The 18,492-nt window shown below is 39.1% G+C and overlaps 1 protein-coding gene and 1 pseudogene across 1 annotated transcript; both read left to right on the top strand.

Annotated features, from left to right (window-relative positions):
- Positions 1 to 2,259: 2,259 nt before the first annotated feature.
- On the top strand, positions 2,260 to 3,215 carry LOC102414697 (annotated as a pseudogene).
- A 12,983-nt stretch (positions 3,216 to 16,198) lies between these two features.
- Positions 16,199 to 17,137, top strand: LOC112579642 (olfactory receptor 9G4-like). The gene has a single exon (XM_025266409.1). It carries the CDS (start codon positions 16,199 to 16,201, stop codon positions 17,135 to 17,137), a length of 939 nt encoding a protein of 312 aa, XP_025122194.1.
- The last annotated feature ends 1,355 nt before the right edge of the window (positions 17,138 to 18,492 follow it).

Here is an 18,492-nt window from a genome sequence, read left to right as displayed (position 1 = left end):
CCCAGGTGGTGCAGTGGTAAAGAATCTGCCTGCCAATGCAGGAGATGTAAGATATGCAGGTTCCATCCCTGGGTCAGGAAGATCTCCTGGAGAAGGAAATGGCAACCCATTGCAATATTCTTGCCTGGGAGATTCCATGGAAGAGGAGCCTGGCAGACTACACAGTACATGGGGTCACAAAGAGTCAAATGCAACTGAGTATGCACACTCATGCACACACACACACACTCATCACCTAAATATATATATATATATATATAATTTTTTCTTGGGCATAAGAGGTTTGGAAAGCCTTGGCTCTAATAGCAGAAATATATCCATGCCTGTTCAGAACCCTGAAAATCCTAATTTAGCCCTTTTTTGATTGTGCTATGTGGTGTTATGTTTCTTGCAAGTTGTACCATAGACAAGCTGAGATGGTCCTTCCCCCATTGCTGGCGGCAGAAATGCTTCTACTTTGGAAGGAAAGACTATTAGAGGTTGAATTCCATAACTTCATGTATCAAATGATCATAAATTTGGTAGCCTAAAGCAGCAAAAATTTATTCTCTCATAGTTCTTGAGCTCAGAACTCAATGGCAATAGGTTTAAAGTCAGGGTCATGATCCACCCAGAGGCTCTAGTGGAGCTTCTCTTTCTTGTCTCTTAGGCTTTTTGAGGTTGCTGGCATTCCCTGTGGTTGTATCACTCTGAACTCTGCTTCTCTGGTCACACTCTTCCTTCGCTGGGTCTGTAGTCAAACCTCCCTCTACCTCCTTTCTATAAGGATATTTATGGTTGGATTTAGGGTCCACCCTGATAACCTTCTTATTTCAAAATTCTTAATTTTTAACTTAATGATCCTTTCCCCATAAAGTACATCCCCATGTACTGGCAATTAGTAAAACACTAATTTGAAAAGATATGTGCATCCCAATGTTCACAGCAGCACTATCTACAAAAGACAAGATAAGGAAGCGATGCAAGTGCCCATCAACAGATGATTGGGTAGAGATGTAATATACGTATGTACATAGCAGAACATTGTGAGCTACAAAAATTAATGAAATTCTGCCATTTACAACAATGTAGATTAATCTAGAAAATACTAAGTGAAGTAAGATGAAGATAAATACTGTATGGCATCACATATGTATAATTTAAGAAGTAATACAAATGAATATATATGCAAAACAGAAATAGACTTACAGCTACAAGAAACAAATTAGTGGTTACCAATGGGGAAACGAAGGTAAAGGGACAAATTAGGGATATGGGATTAAGAGATACAAATTACTATATACAAAATAGATAAGCAACAAAGATACAATGTATAGCACAGAGAATCATAGCAAGTATCTTGTAATAACTTTAATGGAGTATAATCTGTAAAAATGCTGAATCATTATGCTGTACACTTGAAATTAATGTAATAATGCAAATCAACTAAACTTCAACTTTAAGAAAAAGAACTTGAACATCTTAATGGGCCGTATTCTGCCGACCACTTTCCCCCAAATCATTCAGTTTGATAAGTTTAGTTTCTTGTTTTTAATTTTTATTTCTATGGGAAATTATACCACATTTTGAACACAATTATCCATTGATTAATATTTTCACTTCCTTTCAGCATGCATTTGAATGTCATGCATACATAGATATGGTTTCAAATCCTTATTATCTAAGTAAACCTATGTATTATTCAAGTTATACATTTTATTATTAATTTTTTAAACTTTATTTTTAGCTGTTTTATTGGTTTTGTGGAAAAAAAGTTAAATAAAATATAAGTATTGCCTTCAAAGAAATTAGCATAAATGCACTTTCAAGGTTATTCCAAAGTGTGGCCAGACTAATAAAAGTATGCTTCTTCTGGTAATTCATTAGCAAAAACAAAGATTTAAGAGCCCAAATGCAAACTCCCTTTTTTATGTCTTCCATGTGCTCCCCAATCACTCTAGCTGCAAACAGAAAAGAAGATGAACAAATTACCATCTCTCAAAAGGAAAATGATTAGAAAAAAGCATATGGTGACAAACTATATTATGTTCATAATCTGGTCTTTCAAGGCAGCATAGAAAGATTTCACAGTTTTCTAACAGGAATAATTTCCAGTTCAGCATAAACAATTTTTTTTTAATGAACATGGTATATGCATCAGTTGAGTATTTAAACAATCTAAAATGACATATAATGGGGAAGCTGATAACATCAATACCTTAAATCATGACATATTGATCATTTTTTTTACAGAAAGGAATGAAAAAAATCTCAGGCTCAATGGATGAAAAAAATTATACCACAGTGAAGGAGTTCATACTTTTAGGATTTACGACAGACCCGTGTTTACAGAGAGTTCTCTTTTATATCTTCCTCATCATATATATCAGCAGTCTTTTAGGGAACATCACCCTGATTTCTCTGATCAGTGCTGATTCTCGGCTCCACACACCCATGTATTTCTTCATTGGGAATCTTTCATTCCTGGATCTCTGGTATGCTTCCATCTATGCCCCCCAAATCCTGATGACCTGAATCTCTGACGACAAGTGCATCTCTTTTGCTGGCTGCCTAGCTCAGTTCTTCTTCTCCGCTGGACTGGCCTACAACAAGTGTTACCTGTTGCTGCCATGGCTTATGACCGCCATGTGGCCATCTCTCACCCGTTGTTTTACTCCCAGGCCATGTCCCCTGGTTTATGTGCCAGTCTTGTTGCGGCTTCCTACTTTAGTGGCTTTCTGAACTCAACCATCATCACCAGCTTCTGTGGGAACAATGTCATTGATGATTTCTTCTGTGACCTGCCCCCCCTTGTCAAGTTGGCCTGTGATATGAAGGAAAGCTACCAAGCTGTGCTGTATTTCATACTTGCCTCCAACATCATCACTCCTGCCGTGCTTATCCTTGCCTCCTATTTCTTCATCATTGCTGCCTTCTTGAAGATCCGCTTCACCCAAGGCCGCTTGAAGGCCTTCTCCACCTGTGGCTCTCACCTGACAGCTGTCACCTTGTACTATGGGTCAATTCTCTTCATTTACTCCCGGCCAAGCACGATATATGCCCTGGAGAGGGATAAAGTGGTGTCTGTGTTCTACACAGTGGTGATTCCCTTGTTGAATCCCTTGATCTATAGCTTAAGAAATAAAGATGTTAAAGATGCCTTGAGGAAAATGTTAGATAGAGCAAAGTTTCTTTAGCAAAGGCTTTGGTAAACAGTAGGTATAATGGTCATCTGAGTTAAATTCACCCATTCCCGTCCATTTTAGTTTGCTGATTCCTAGAATGTCGACGTTCACTCTTGTCATCTCCTGCTTGACCACTTCCAATTTGCCTAGATTCATGGACCTAACATTCCAGGTTCCTATGCAATATTGCTCTTTACAGCATCAGACCTTGCTTCTATCACCAGTCACATCCACAACTGGGTATTGTTTTTGCTTTGGCTCCATCCCTTCATTCTTTCTGGAGTTATTTCTCCACTGATCTCCAGTAGCATATTGGAAACCTACCAACCTGGGGAGTTCCTTTTTCAATATCCTATCATTTTGCCTTTTCATACTGTTCATGGGGTTCTCAAGGCAAGAATACTGAAGTGGTTTGCCATGGGAGAAGATACTTGAGAGTCCCTTGGACTGCAAGGAGATCCAACCAGTCCATCCTAAAGAAGATCAGTCCTGGGTGTTCATTGGAAGGACTGATGCTGAAGCTGAAACTCCAATACTTTGGCCACCTGATGGGAAGAGTTGACTCACTGGAAAAGACTCTGATGCTGGGAGGGATTGGGGGCAGGAGAAGGGGACGACAGAGAATGAGATGGCTGGATGGCATCACTGACTCGATGGACATGAGTTTGAGTGAACTCTGGGAGTTGGTGATAGACAGGGAGGCCTGGCGTGCTGTGATTCCTGGGGTCACAAAGAGTAGGACACAACTGAGCGACTGGACTGAACTGAACTGAACTTGGTAAACAAAGTGGTTTTTCTTTTTTTTTTGGCTTGTTTTGTGTTTTGCAGATTAGTTTCTATTTTATTAATAAAAGTCTGTAAATCTCAGAAATAAATAAATTAAGAAAAGATAAAATCACTGAATAATGTAGAAATACCAGCCTGTATTTGTCCTTTTAAGTCAGCACTGATGTTCTTGAATATTTTTTAAAATAAATCAGTCTGTGGCAATTGGAAAAACTACTAGGCATGCTAGCTCAGAACAGAGTCTATAGTATTACTGGAATTCTGAGGGTTTTTTTTTTTAATTACAATTGACAGCTTATTAATTAATTGTAAGTATAAGATTATGATCTAATATAGAATAATATATTGGTTATGCAATCACTGTCATGACTAGATGGATGAAATCTCTTGGTTCCAATAAGATAAACCATAGGTAAGAAAAAAGAATGCAAACACAGATTTTTTGATTCCAGAGGTACTTATTCATTTGTTATGAGTTAGTGCTAGTTGAAAGTTCGTAAGTACAATATCTACTGTAAAATGCCATTCAAAATAAATTTATTTTTCTTTTCTGATTTTCATATTTTTGCTTACTGTGAAACAAAGATTTCCTTGACAGCATATATAGGAAAGAACAACTATATTTAGAGTCATGGCAAGCTTCCAATAAAATAATATTTTCCCAAAGAAATAAAAGAATGAAGGGCAAAAGAAGAGCTGTTCTATGAAACAGAAATGGAGAAGGAGATAAAGATAGATAATTAGAGAGGTAAAAAGATTTCAAAAGCTTTACATCCAAGAGAGGATTTAGAGTTTGTCAGGGCTGCCATATCAAAATACCAGAGACTCATTGTCATAAACAATTGAAATATATTTCTCAGAACTCTGGAGGCTGAAAGGCCAAGATCAATGAGCCAGCATGGTTGGTTTGTTCTGACGTCTTTTTCCTTTGCTGGCACTTGGTCGCTTTCTTACTTTCTCCTGGCTTGGATCTGTGTGTGTGTGTGTGTGTGTGTGTGTGTGTGTGTGTGCTCGTGTGCAAAAGCATCCCTGGTATCTCTTTTCCTGTTTCCATTTTGTTTGTTTTTATAAAGATACCAGTCAGATTGCATTAAGCTTCATTCTAACCATCTCATTTTAACTGAATTTCCTTTATAAAGGCTCTATCTCCAAATTCAGTCACATTTGAATTTACTGGAGGTTACATCTTCAATATATGAATTTTAGTGAGTTGTGATTCAAGCCATGGCTCCAAGAATGGGTAGTGTTTCCTGATGAATGAGACAAGGAAGTGTAGCCTGGACAGATAGTGAAACATAGGAGAGGGAAAAACACTATGAATCACATGATAATATCTAGAAAAGTCCAATTAGTACAATTTGGAGAGTATCTTTTTGTTTTTGTTTGTTTGTTTGTTTATCACGCAAATGCTGTGTGTGCCTAGTCAATGCAGTCATGTCCAACTCTTCAACCCTATGGACCATAGCCTGCCAGGCTCCTCTGTCCGTGTGATGCTCCAGGCAAGAATACTGTGGGTTGCCATGCCCCTCTCCAGGTAATCTTCCCAACACAGGGACTGAAACTATGCCTCCAAGTCTCCTGCATTGGCAGGCAGGTTCTTTACCCTAGCGTCACCTGGGAAGCCCACACACACAATCACGCACAGTTATGATTACATTTGACATATTCATTTTGAGAGTGGACTTTTAATGAAATGCTCCTCATTTTACCATATCCTAATTAATATATTATCCCCATGCTCCAAATGAGCTCCGATTGTGTCTTTGGAGAGGGAGGCACATATTTCTGGAATGCTCCGCAGAAGAAGTCCCAATGGACCATTGAGGAAACACTTATATTAGATCTAACACAGCTCCCCAAAGCATCAGAGGAGAGGGAAGAGGGTGTCGCTTCCAGGAGTGTCCTTCCTGATCAAGGGTAATCAACCAGGGTCAGGGGCAGCTAAGTGCTCTGGCTTTCTGTGACCTCAGACAGAGTCTGGCCTGGCTCTCAAAGGGTCATTCTTATGCAAACACACACACACACACACACACACACACACACATGAGTCTTCTAACTTGAATTTCGTTCGTGTTATATGTAACCCTCATTTAGAGTTCTAATTCAGTCTGATAGCTATGCTGGGTCATCATATATTCATGTACACAGTACAGAAAATAAGAGGCAAAAAAAGACATGCTTTTTTGACTCTAGTGGTTCTGAGAATGCTGTGCTGTTCAAACAACTAGTGTGTGTTATTTTCCTTCTTGGTCCTCATTTTCTGGTGCTAGAAGGATGTATTCTTCCCTCGAATTTTAAGTGCTCCAGTGAAGGGAGAAAGGGACAGAGGTGCTTCAGGGATCACACAACATATGAAGTCCTTTTATGTGGGAGGCTCAACAGGACTGGCTCTGACATTTTCTTTGTTGCTATTTTATTCATTTTTTAATTGCAATTTATCTCAAATTCAGAAATTATTTTAGTCCCTCTTGGTGGTTATGAATCTTCTCTTTATTTACTTTTCCTTTTCATGTGACATAATACACTGACCACTTGAGGGAAGATGTGTCCTGGGGAGTTTGAGCAAGGTTAGAAAGGAGGCATCTTTAAATTATAAAGGTAATTACTCAGTAATTAATTTTAGAAATATTTATTCAGTGTCAATTACATGCTAAGAACTGTTCTATACTTTGGAATACAGCAGTAAGCAAAACAGAAAAGTCTTTCTGACCTGTGTTGTTACATTCTGGTGAAGAAAGAGGGGCAATAAACTTAAGCAAAAGGACAGGATTGCAGTTGTTGTCCAGTGACTGACTGACTCTGTAAATGACCCCATGGACTGCAGCATTCCAGACTCCCAGGTCCTCCCCTGTCTCCCAGAGTTTTCTCAGATCCATGTCCATTGAGCCAATGATGCTATCTAGCCATTTCAACCTCTGCCATCCCCTTCTCCTTTTGGCTTTCAGTCTTTCCCAGCATCAGAATCATATGTCTGGGGAAAAAGGGCAGGATCTGAGCAGAATAAGAAGGAAGGAGGTTGTTGATGGGAAGGGAATATAAAATTTAAAATAGATTGATGAGGATGGGCAGAAATGCCAGAAAGTGTCATTTGATAGAAACTTAAAGAAGATGAGAGTGTAGGTCTTGAAAACATCTGGGGAATAGTGTTCACACTGGGAACAGATAGATCCAATATATCTGATGCTGGTCTCAGCTGCTATTCTTAAGAAACATTGAGAAAGTCTATGAGGGTGAAACAGAAATAAAGGAGGAGTGAGTCGTAGAAGGTAAGGATCTGTAGGTAATGGAGGGCCTGCTTGTGAAGGACATTAGGGCCACTGCACAGACTTTGACTTTAACTTTAAATAAATTAGTAAATTTGTAGGTTTTTTTTTTTTTTTTTAGAACAAGAGTTACATGAATTCCCTTATTTTTGTAAACAAAAATACTGACTGATACATTGAAAATAAACTATAGAGGAACAAATGTGTAGACCAGTTTGAAGGATTTTGCAATATTTTTGGCAAAAATGGTAGTAGTTTGGCCAAGATGCTGCCAGTGGAGATGGTGAGAAGGGCTCAGATTCAGGGAATGTTTTGAAGGCAGGGACATGAGGATTCCTTGGAATTGTGAAGAGGAGGCAGGAGAGAAGGAGAGTAGGTTGATTCCAAATGTGTGGCTTCAGTAGAATTTACTAATAATAAGAGAAATGAGTAGTTCAACCTGTTTGGGGGAGTGAGAGCTAGGAATTCAGCTGTAAACATGTGAAGTTCAAAGTATTTATCACTCATCTCATAATTATAGAATATTAGCATTGCAAAGAACTTAGGAATCTTTTAGGAATTGAGTTTTTAACCTAAGAATCATAACTACTGAATCAACGAATAGATATCTAGGGATTTTTCATCTCTCAAAACTTTTGATTGTTTTAGTTCAATTCAGTCTCTCAGTTGTGTCTGACTCTTTGAGACCTCATGGACTGCAGCACAGTAGCCTTCCCCATCCATCACCAACTCCTGAAGCTTGCTCAAAGTCATGTCCATAAAATCAGTGATGCCATCCAAGCATCTCATCCTCTGTCTTCCCCTTCTCCTCCTGCCTTCAATCTTTCCCAGCACCAGGGTATTTTCCAATGAGTCAGTTTTTCACATAAAGTAGCCAAAGTATTAGAGTTTCAGCTTTAACATCAGTCCTTCCAATGAATATTCAAGACTGATTTCCTTTAAGAGGGACTGGTTGGGTCTTCTTGCAGTCCAAGGGGCTCTCAAGGGTCTTCTCCAACACCACAGTTCAAAGGCATCAATTCTTCAGTGCTCAGCTTTATAGTCCAACTCTCACATCCATACATGACTACTGGAAAAACCATAGCTTTGACTCTATGGACCTTGGTTGGCAAAGTAATATCCCTGCTTTTTAGCTTGCTATCCAGGTTGGTCATAGCCTTTCTTCAAAGAAGCAAGTGTTTTTTTTTTTAATTTTATGGCTGCAGCCACTATCTGCAGTGAATTTGGAGGCCCCCCCCACCCCCTGCAAAAAAACAGTCCCTCATTGATTCCATTGTTTCCCCATATATTTTCAATGAAGAGATGGGATCAGATGTCATTATTTCAGTTTTCTGAAGGTTGAGTTCTAAGCCAACTTTTTACTCTCCTCTTTCACTTTCACCAAGAGGCTCTTTAGTTCTTCTCTTTCTGCTATAAGGGGTGGTGTCATCTGCATATCTGAGGTTACTGATATTTCTCCTAGAAATCTTGATTCCAGTGTGCGCTTCATCCAACCCAGAATTTCACATGATATAATCTGCATATTAGTTGAATAAGCAAAGTAACAATATACATCCTTGACATACTCCTTTCGCAGTTTGGAACCAGTCTGTTTTCCTCATTTTTAGTTCTAACTGTTACTTTCTTGACCTGCATACAGATTTCTTAGGAGGCGGGTGAGTTGATCTGGTATTCCCATCTCTTTAAGAATTTTTCACAGTTTTTTGTGATCCACACAGTCAAAGGCTTTGGCATAGTCAATAAAGCAGAAGTAGATGTTTTTCTGGAACTCTCTTGCTTTTTTGATGATCCAGTGGATGTTGGCATTTTGATCTCTGGTTCCTCTGCCTTTTCTAAATCCAACTTGAACATCTGCAAGTTAACAGTCCATGTACTGTTGAAGCCTGGTTTGGGGAATTGTGAGCATTACTTTGATAGCATTGTGAGATGAGTGTAGTTGTGCAATAGTATGAACTTTCTTTGGCATTGCCTTTCTTAGGAATTGGAATGAAAACTGACCTTTTCCAATCCTGTGACCACTGCTGAGTTTTCCAAATTTCCTGGCATGTTGAGTGCAGCACTTTTACAGCATCATCTTTTAGGATTTGAAATAGCTCAACTGGAATTCCATCACCTCCACTAGCTTTGTTCGTACTGATCTTTCCTAAGGCCCACTTGACTTCACATTCCAGAATGTCTGGCTCTAGGTGAGTGATCACACCATCATGATTATCTGGGTCATGAAGATCTTTTTTGTACAGTTCTGTGTATTCTTGCCACCTCTTCTTAATATCTTCTGATTCTGTTAGGTTCATACCATTTCTGTCCTTTATGTGGCCATCTTTGCATGAAATATTCCCTTGGTATCTCTAATTGTCTTGAAGAGATCTCTAGTCTTTCCCATTCTATTGTTTTCCTCTATTTCTTTGCATTGATTACTGAGGAAGGCTTTCTTAGCTCTCCTTGCTATTCTTTGGAACTCTGCATTCACATGGCAATATATATCCTTTTCCCTATTGTCTTTTGCTTCTCTTCTTTTCATAGCTATTTGTAAGGCCTCCTCAGACAACCATTTTATCTTTTTGTGTTTCCTTTTCTTGGAGATGGTCTTGATCACTGCCTCCTGTACAATGTCACAAACATTTGTCCATATTTCTTCAGGTACTCTGTCTATCAGATCTAAACCCTTGAATCTATTTGTTACTTCCACTGTATAATCGTAAGGGATTTAATTTGGGTCATACCTGAATGGTCTAGTGGTTTTCCCTACTTTCTTCAGTTTAAGTCTGAATTCGACAATAAGGGCTTCATGGTCTGAGCCACAGTCAGCTCCCAGTTGTTGTTTATTTAAACACAGGAAATTTTGGATGCTGGGAAGAAGATGATTGTCCTTTTAATGTGTTCTCAAAGAGATCCACGAGTCCACAGATTTAATCCAAGTCAGGTAAAGAACCAGGAAGTGGTAATTAGAATAAGCAAGCTCAACGATTGATTTTTAGGGAAACAAGAATGTGAGAATCTTAAAGTGAAAAGAAGAGTGCTCTTTTTCTGTGGTGCATTGCATCTCTCTCTTCAATCCAGATGGTGAGAATGGCCCATGTATCCAAAACTACATGCATATTTAAGGATTGTTAATCTGTTCTTCTGGAGAAGGGAATGGCAACCCATTCTAGTATTCTTGCCTAGAGAATTCCATGAACAGAGGAATCTGATGGGCTACTGTCCATGGGGTCACAAAAGAGTCAGACATGACTGAGGACTAACTCTAATCTGTTCTTATACATGATGTTGTAGACAGCCTTTCTACTCTTATCTTTATAATAGATTCTATAACGGATGTTAATAAATGGTATCTTAGGAACTGAATGCTGGAAAAGGATCAACTAATTTTTCCTGAGGTGGAATTGTGCTCCAGGGAGGATACTGGCATTCTTAAAAGCACACATGTTTGTATCTGTTGATCCCATAGTCCTAATAGGTAAGCAAAAGGATTCACTGTACAGAACAGGAAATTATATCTTGTAATAACATTGAAATATAGGCAGAAAGATAACTGAATCACTGTGCTATACACCTGAAACTAACACAGTACTGCAAACCAGCTCTACCTCCATAAAAAAGAAACAAAAAGGAAAAACAATCACACAGACACACACATAGGTGATTAGCATCAGGCTCTGCCCCTATCAAGTCAAGGCGCTAAAATGTGCTTTTCAAAGCCTGCCAATCCTTTGATGAGTGCATGTGAGTAGGCAAATATGTATATATTACTATTCTGGGTTTTAGAAAGATTTTGGGGGACACCACTATTCTGGCTTAAATGGTTTCCTTGTGGGAACTTAGCTACATTGTTTTTTCTTGAGGTCAGATTTAAAAGATAAGTCAAGCATTACTCATTTTTCTCAGAATGAAAATATCTGTTACTGTATGATATTTTCTGGTAACACTTTTGTGTACATATCATTGATATTTTTCTCATTTCTTAAACATGAAAAAGTGTGGGTTGGAGGTTATTAAAAGACTTGCTCATGATTACAGACCCACCAAGGGACCCAATCAGGATTTGAACTCAGGTGCCATTCCAACTGTGCAGCTATGCAAGGCTGACTATGCCAACCCTGTCTGTTCCCAACTAGGCTTGCTGATGGTCTCTGCTCAGCTGTTATGTTAGCGAGGGCTAGGTGAGGAAGACTCGCTCATATGACTGGGGTCCAGCTTGCTGTGAGAAAGGAGGTCCAAAAGAGAATATAACCAGATGTCTCATCTTTCAGCAATCTAACTGAGGCTTATTTATATGGTGGTGTCAGAATTTTAAAAGTGAGAATAGAAGCAGGTAATGTGTCTTGCATGTGTGTCGCTCAGTCATGTCTGACTCTTTGTGACCCCATGGACTATAGCTTGCCAGGCTCCTCTGTTCATGGAACTCTTCAGGCAAGAATGATGGAGTGGGTAGCCTTCCCTTCTCCAGGGGATCTTCCTGACCCAGGGATCGAACCTGGGTCTCCTGCATAGCAGGTGGATGCTTTACTGTCTGAGCCACTAGGGAAGCCCCAGTGTTTCTTGAGATCAGTGCTTAATATCTACATGGTGCTGCCAATGTGGCAAACTATTTGTTAGTGCAAACCACAAGATCATCCCAGATCAAAGGGTAGAATAAGAGAATCTACTCTTGATTTCATGAAATCAATTTTTAAAAAGTCATTAAAATATTAATTACATAGATCATTGGTTTGTGGTTAATTTACCTCTCTATTTTAGAGACTGACCCCTGGTCTCCTGCATTGAAGGTGAGTTCTTTACCATCTGAACCACCAGGGAAGCCCGTTAGAGAGTTCATTTCGTGGGCTACAGTCCATAGCATCTCAAAGAGCCAGACTGAAGAGACTTAGCACACTGCACACACGCACAACGTATAATATGATTAATCTGTGATCTCAGAATGATGACTACATGATTTGGTCTTTTAATAAAATGTCCTAAAAGTTCCACCAAATTTATTTATTGACTCTTTCCAAGATTTTGGAGTTTCTTGTGTAAAAATATAGAAAAAATGCTTCCACTGTTAACTAATAACTTGAAAAGACCTTGTCTTTAAGACTTTCCTAGTCTTTGGAGGTTAAGTTGCTATATTAGTACACATTCCTGGTTAGAAGAGGAATTGAAACTGAGAGTCATTGAGTTTGTTTGTTCCTGTAAGTTCCCAGTTTATGCAAGCCATAGTAATTTTCCCAAGACTTCTTAGTGCCTCTTTCCTACTTTTATCCGAGGATAGCCTCAGCAGGGAATAAAGAACTAAGGATTTCAGAGAAATTTCCGTTTAGAGGGAACGTTTCCTCTCTTTCAGTCCATGCTCTGATTTGCAGTTAAAATGAACCTTGAAAATATACATCTGACCACGTTACTTCCTCATGGTGGCAGTGTTCCCATTTGTGTTGGTTTCAAGACCTCAATTCCCAATATGGCTTCCAGTAAGCTTAGTGAATGGATAACTTTTACGACTCATTCCTGATTTCTCTCTCCACCCCTTTCTTTTTTTTTTTATATAAATTTATTTATTTTAATTGGAGTCTAATTACTTTACAATATTGTATTGGTTTTGCCATACATCAACATGAATCCACCACGGGTATACACGTGTTTCCCATCCTGAACGCCCCCTCCTATCTCCCTCCCCATACCATCCATCTGGGTCATCCCAGTGCACCAGCCCCGAGCATCCTGTATCATGCATCAAACCTGGACTGGCGATTCATTTCATATATGATATTATATATGTTTAAATGTCATTCTTCCAAATCATCCCACCCTCTCCCTCTCCCAGAGTCCAAGTTGACCATTCTTACTTTCTTAGCTCACCAGACTCTCATGTTAAGGATCTGATATGTTTTTTCTTGTCATGAAAATCCTCTCCTCTCTCACATTACTCTTGACAAGGGGCCAGAATTGGATTCATTTTACAGGATCATATAAATATCTCTTCTTCTGGGAAAACTTTCGGCATAGACCTGAACTTTTTTTTTTTTTTTTAGTTATATTCCTCTCTAGAGGGCAGTCATAGAAGAGTAGTAATTGGTCTGTGCAGATATTTTAGTTTTGTTCCCCAAATTATATTCTTTTAAAAATGAATATTATGTTTATGGTGGTACATGTAGAATATTATTCAATCATAAAAATAATAAAATAATAGCATTTACAGCCACATGGATGAATCTAGGTGCTTCCCAGGTGGTGCTAGTGGTAAAGAATCCTCCCGCCAATGCAGGAGATGTAAAAGACTTGGGTTTGATCCCTAGGTAGGGAAGATCCCCTGAAGGAGGAAATGGCAAACTACTCCAGTATTCTTGCTGGAAAATCTCATGGACAGAGGAGTCTGGTGGACTGTAGTTCATAGGGTCACAAAGAACTGGACAGGACTGAGCATGCATGCACACCATGCTACACATAAAATCTATAAATAATAAGAACAGGCTGTAGAGCACAGGAAACCCTAGTCAATACTCTACAGTGGCCTATGGGAAAGGAATCTAAGAAACAGTGGAGATATATGTAATGAATTTCCTTTACTGTACACCTGAAACTAACACAACATTGTAAATGAACTGTACTCTGATGTAAACTTTTTTTAAATGAGCTTCATAAGTCTCAGATATTTTTTATTCTTCAGTCAAGTGATAGTGTAGCATAGAAAATTTATAGTAACGAGATGGTGTCTATAGCCTTCTTAATCATTTATTTTTTGCATTGTTTTACTTTTTCTTCCTTTAATATTTATGTTTATTAAATTTTTTTGGCTGCATCAAGTCTTAGTTTCATTGCAAGACTTCTTTGATGTTTGTTGTAGCATGCAGGATCTATTAGCTGCAGCATGCCAACTCTTAGTTGCAGCATGGGGGATCTAGTTTCCTGAACAGGGATTGAACCTGGACCTCTTGCATTGGGAGAGTGGAGTCTTAGCCACTGGACTTAAAGGGAAGAACCTATAATGCATCCTTTTATACATTATCAATATAAAGAAAGTTGAGCACCAAAGAATTGATGCTTTTGAACTGTGGTGTTGGAGAAGACTCTTGAGAGTCCCTTGGACTGCAAGGAAATCCAAGCAGTCCATCCTAGAGTAAATCAGTCCTGAATATTCATTAGAAGGACTGATGCTGAAGCTGAAACTCCAGTACTTTGACCACCTGATGTTGAAGAACTGACTCATTTGAAAAGACTGTGATGCTGGGAAAGATTGAAGGCAGGAGGAGACAGGGATGACAGAGGATGGGATGGCTGGATGGCATCACTGACTCTATGGACATGAATTTGAGTAAACTCTGGGAGTTGGTAAGGGACAGGGAGGCCTGGCATGCTGCAGTCCATGGGGTCACAAAGAATTGGACACGACTGAGCAACTGAACTGAATATAATAACCAAAAACTCCACCCAAGATAATTCTATTAAGTTTGAGTATATTTAGAAAGTTGTATTGTACAACTGAATAACAATGGCACTATAACTGTGAAGCTCCCAGGATGTATGGGAATCAATCATGTAACTAATACACTTTGGTTGAAGTTCTAATAGATGAAGAGAAGTGGTAAGAGGGAGGATTATAAAAATTTACGTTAAAACAAGTTTACAGAACCTAGGATATATGACTAAAGTGTCTGTGCTTTGGGTATTAATGAGAAGAAATCTATTATATACTGAAAAGAAATGGAATGGCCTTCGAGACTCCAAATTTGCTTTTACCATCATGTCATCAGTCAAGTGACATCCTCTCTGAACCCTCAGCTACATTGGGAATGTTAGGATTACAAGTCATTGAAAGATTAAGCTACTTCACTAAGTGAAACCAAAATATCTTGAGGTAGAAAATTTGGATTTGCATTCTAGGTATAGAATTGTCTCTGGTTTGCCTCAAAGATGAGTATTTTAACATTAAAGTAAATCACAGTTCTCTTAGTTTTAGCTTTCTCTCACTGCCTCTATGGGGGCTGTGCAGGTGGAGCTAGTGGTTAAGAATCTGCCTGTCAATGCAGGAGATGTGAGAGATGCAAGTTCAATCTCCGAGAACTCTGGAAGTTCAAGATATAAACCTGGAAGGAGTCAATTTTTCAATGGGGCTTTGACACCAAAATGTTGGTTCTTTGTAATATTCAACATTACTGAATCCAAATATACTTCAACTATGTTTATAAATCTCACACAAACTAGAGAAATGTGCAGAATACTTTTCTCACTTTGAAGGCAAAGAAATTCAAGTTGTCAGAGAATTATAGGATTGCCTTAGCTGGAAGGAGAAGAGAAAAATATATTTACTTATAAGAGAGGTCAATGGCTTAACAGTTGAGAACATGAGGCCTTGGTACAGAAAATTCTAGATTCAACTACTATCTCTGCAGTTGAGCAGCTCTAGGCCCTTGGAAACATTTCTTAAACTACATGAAGATTATAATATCTTTAAAAACTGGAAAGTATTAAGTGGGTTAAGTATAGGATTTAGGACACTGTCCAAACAAAGTGAAGTGTGTGTGTGTGTGTGTGTGTGTGTGTGTGTGTATTTCTATGTGTGCTAACAGTGACAGGAGCAGTACAGTGTATTGATATTTGTTGAACTATCAGCATCATGCTAGACACATAGATTCTCAATAATACATGCAGAATTCTCAAAATTTTTGACCACTCATCATGTACCAGACGTTTGGCTGACATTTTCCTGTATTTGCTTAACTCAATCAGCCAACCTGTCAGTGTCCTCATTTTGTTCATTCATTTGATGAGACTCAGATACTCACCCTGCATTAAGCAAATAGCAAGTGAAAGCCTTAATTCTAAAATCAATTATTTTCCCAGATTCTAGTGGTCTTCCCAAGTGACAGACTGAAAATGTGGTATTTTATGGACATTGTAAGGGATTAATACACCTCCTAGCCATTGTTAATTGATACCTCTATTTCTATATTCCAAAAGAAAAATCAGCAATTTTTTCTCGTTATCTTATCAATCTTTCTCCTAGTGGACATGGATGTTGGAAATTGCACCATCCTGAATGAATTCATCTTACTGGGTCTCTCAACAGACCCCCAGTGGCAACTAATACTATTTGGAGTATTTCTGACTGTCTATTTGGTAACCTTGTCAGGGAACATAACCCTGGTTGTCTTAATTCGTATTGATTCCCACCTGCACACACCTATGTATTTTTTCATTGGAAATCTGTCTTTCTTGGATTTCTGGTACACCTCTGTGTACACTCCCAGAATCCTGGCGACTTGTATCTCAGAAGACAAGCGCTTTTCCTTGGCTGAATGTGGAGCCCAGCTATTCTTTTCTTGTGTTGTGGCCTACACTGAGTGCTATCTCCTAGCAGCCATGGCCTATGACTGCCACATGGTGATCTGTAACCCGCTACTTTATTCAAGTTCTATGTCTCATTCTCTCTGTACCAGACTTGTTGCTGGCTCCTATACAGGAGGCTTCTTGAATGCCATAGCCCATACTGCCAACACTTTTCGCCTGAGTTTCTGTGGCAAAAATATCATCGACCACTTCTTCTGTGATGCACCGCCACTGGTGAAGATGTCATGTACAGACACCAAGGTCTATGAGCAGGTCCTCCTGGGTCTCGTGGGTTTCACGGTCCTCTCGAGCATTCTTGTCATCATCATTTCCTATTTCCGCATCCTTCTCGCTATTCTGAGGATCCACACGGCTTCAGGAAGGCGCAAGGCCTTCTTCACCTGTGCCTCACACCTGGTCTCAGTCACGCTCTTCTATGGATCCTTGCTCTTCATGTACTCAAGGCCGAGCTCCACCTACTCCCTGAAGAGAGACAAAGTGGCTGCCCTGTTCTACACATTGATCAACCCACTGCTCAACCCTCTCATCTATAGCCTGAGAAACAAAGACGTCAAAGAGGCCTTCTGGAAAGTGGCAAAGACCATAAGATCTCAGAGATGATGGTGATCTTTTTTGCAGAATGTTCTTATTGTGTTTTCTAGGTTATTGGCTTATTAACGTGTTTGTAAACATTACCATATTTCAAGTAAATGCAGCATGTTATACTTAAAAGAAGAAACACTGATTAAACCATGTTGTTTTTATTACTCCCTTTTTGTGATTAAACTATTTTAAACATACAATATTAGTTTGTTTGATGTTTTAAGATACTGTAGTATGCTTGATTCTTTAGTTGTGATTTAGATGCTTAGTCATGCTAGACTGTTGCAACTCCGTGAACTGTAGCCTGCCAGGCTCCTCTGTCTTTGGGTTTCTCCAGACAAGAATGTTTGAGTGGTTTGCCATTTCTTTCTGCAGGGGATCTTCCTGACTCAGGCATCAGACCCGCATCTCCTAAACTGCAAGTGGATTTTTATCACTGCAATTCATGGGGTTGCAAAGAGTCGGACATGACTGAGTGACTGAACTGAACTGAACTGACTGATAATCATGACCTTATCATGCTTATTTTTCTATATCAGGCTTTCCAGGTGGTGCTAGCAATAAAGAACCTACATGCCAATACAAGAGACAAAGGAAACCTGGGTTTGATCTCTGGGGTCAGGAAGATCCCCTGGAATAGGAAATGGAAACCTGCTCAGGTATTCTTGCCTGGAGAATCCCATGGACAGAGGAGCCTGGTGTGCTATAGTCCATAGAGTCATAAAGATCTGGACATGACTGAAGCGACTTAGGTGCCCTGCAGGAGAAGAAGTGCAATAACCCCATTTATCTGTTTATCCATCATTGTCATCTATATCTATCTGCCCATAATGATTTATATCTATACCTACATCTATCTCTGATATTATGCTGTACTATCACAATTGATATCTAACTCAAGAACTGTCTGATTAAAGTATCAAACTAAACCGCACAGATGGAAAAATGCATTAGTCCTGGACAGGACTGGAGATTACAAAGAGATCAACTCATTTTGGATGACCACTCCTACAACTGTCAACCTTTTAGAAAGGTCTCTGTGCAGGGAGATGTTTGAGAGATGAGAAGGAGGAGACATGCTTTTGGGGGAGAAAGTTTCTCAGTATCCCTTGAATCAAAGCATGCAGTATATGGATAAATGGCAAATAAATGCAGCTCAACAAAAGCTCTTTGTTTGTTTACATTTATCAGTCTACTATTCAGTGGAGTCTGTGGGGTCCATGGGGACCATGAAGTCCATTGGGTCACAAAGAGTCAGACACAACTGAATGACTCACTTTCATTCAATACACTATATTATGCATTATCATTTACTCTTTTTTTTTTTGCAAGGATCCTTGAGAGAAGTGATTTCAAAGTTAGTATCAAGAATG

The sequence above is a fragment of the Bubalus bubalis genome, chromosome 16 (assembly GCF_019923935.1).
Source record: "Bubalus bubalis isolate 160015118507 breed Murrah chromosome 16, NDDB_SH_1, whole genome shotgun sequence".
Lineage (NCBI taxonomy): Eukaryota > Metazoa > Chordata > Mammalia > Artiodactyla > Bovidae > Bubalus > Bubalus bubalis.
This window is presented reverse-complemented; position numbering and strand designations above follow the sequence as displayed.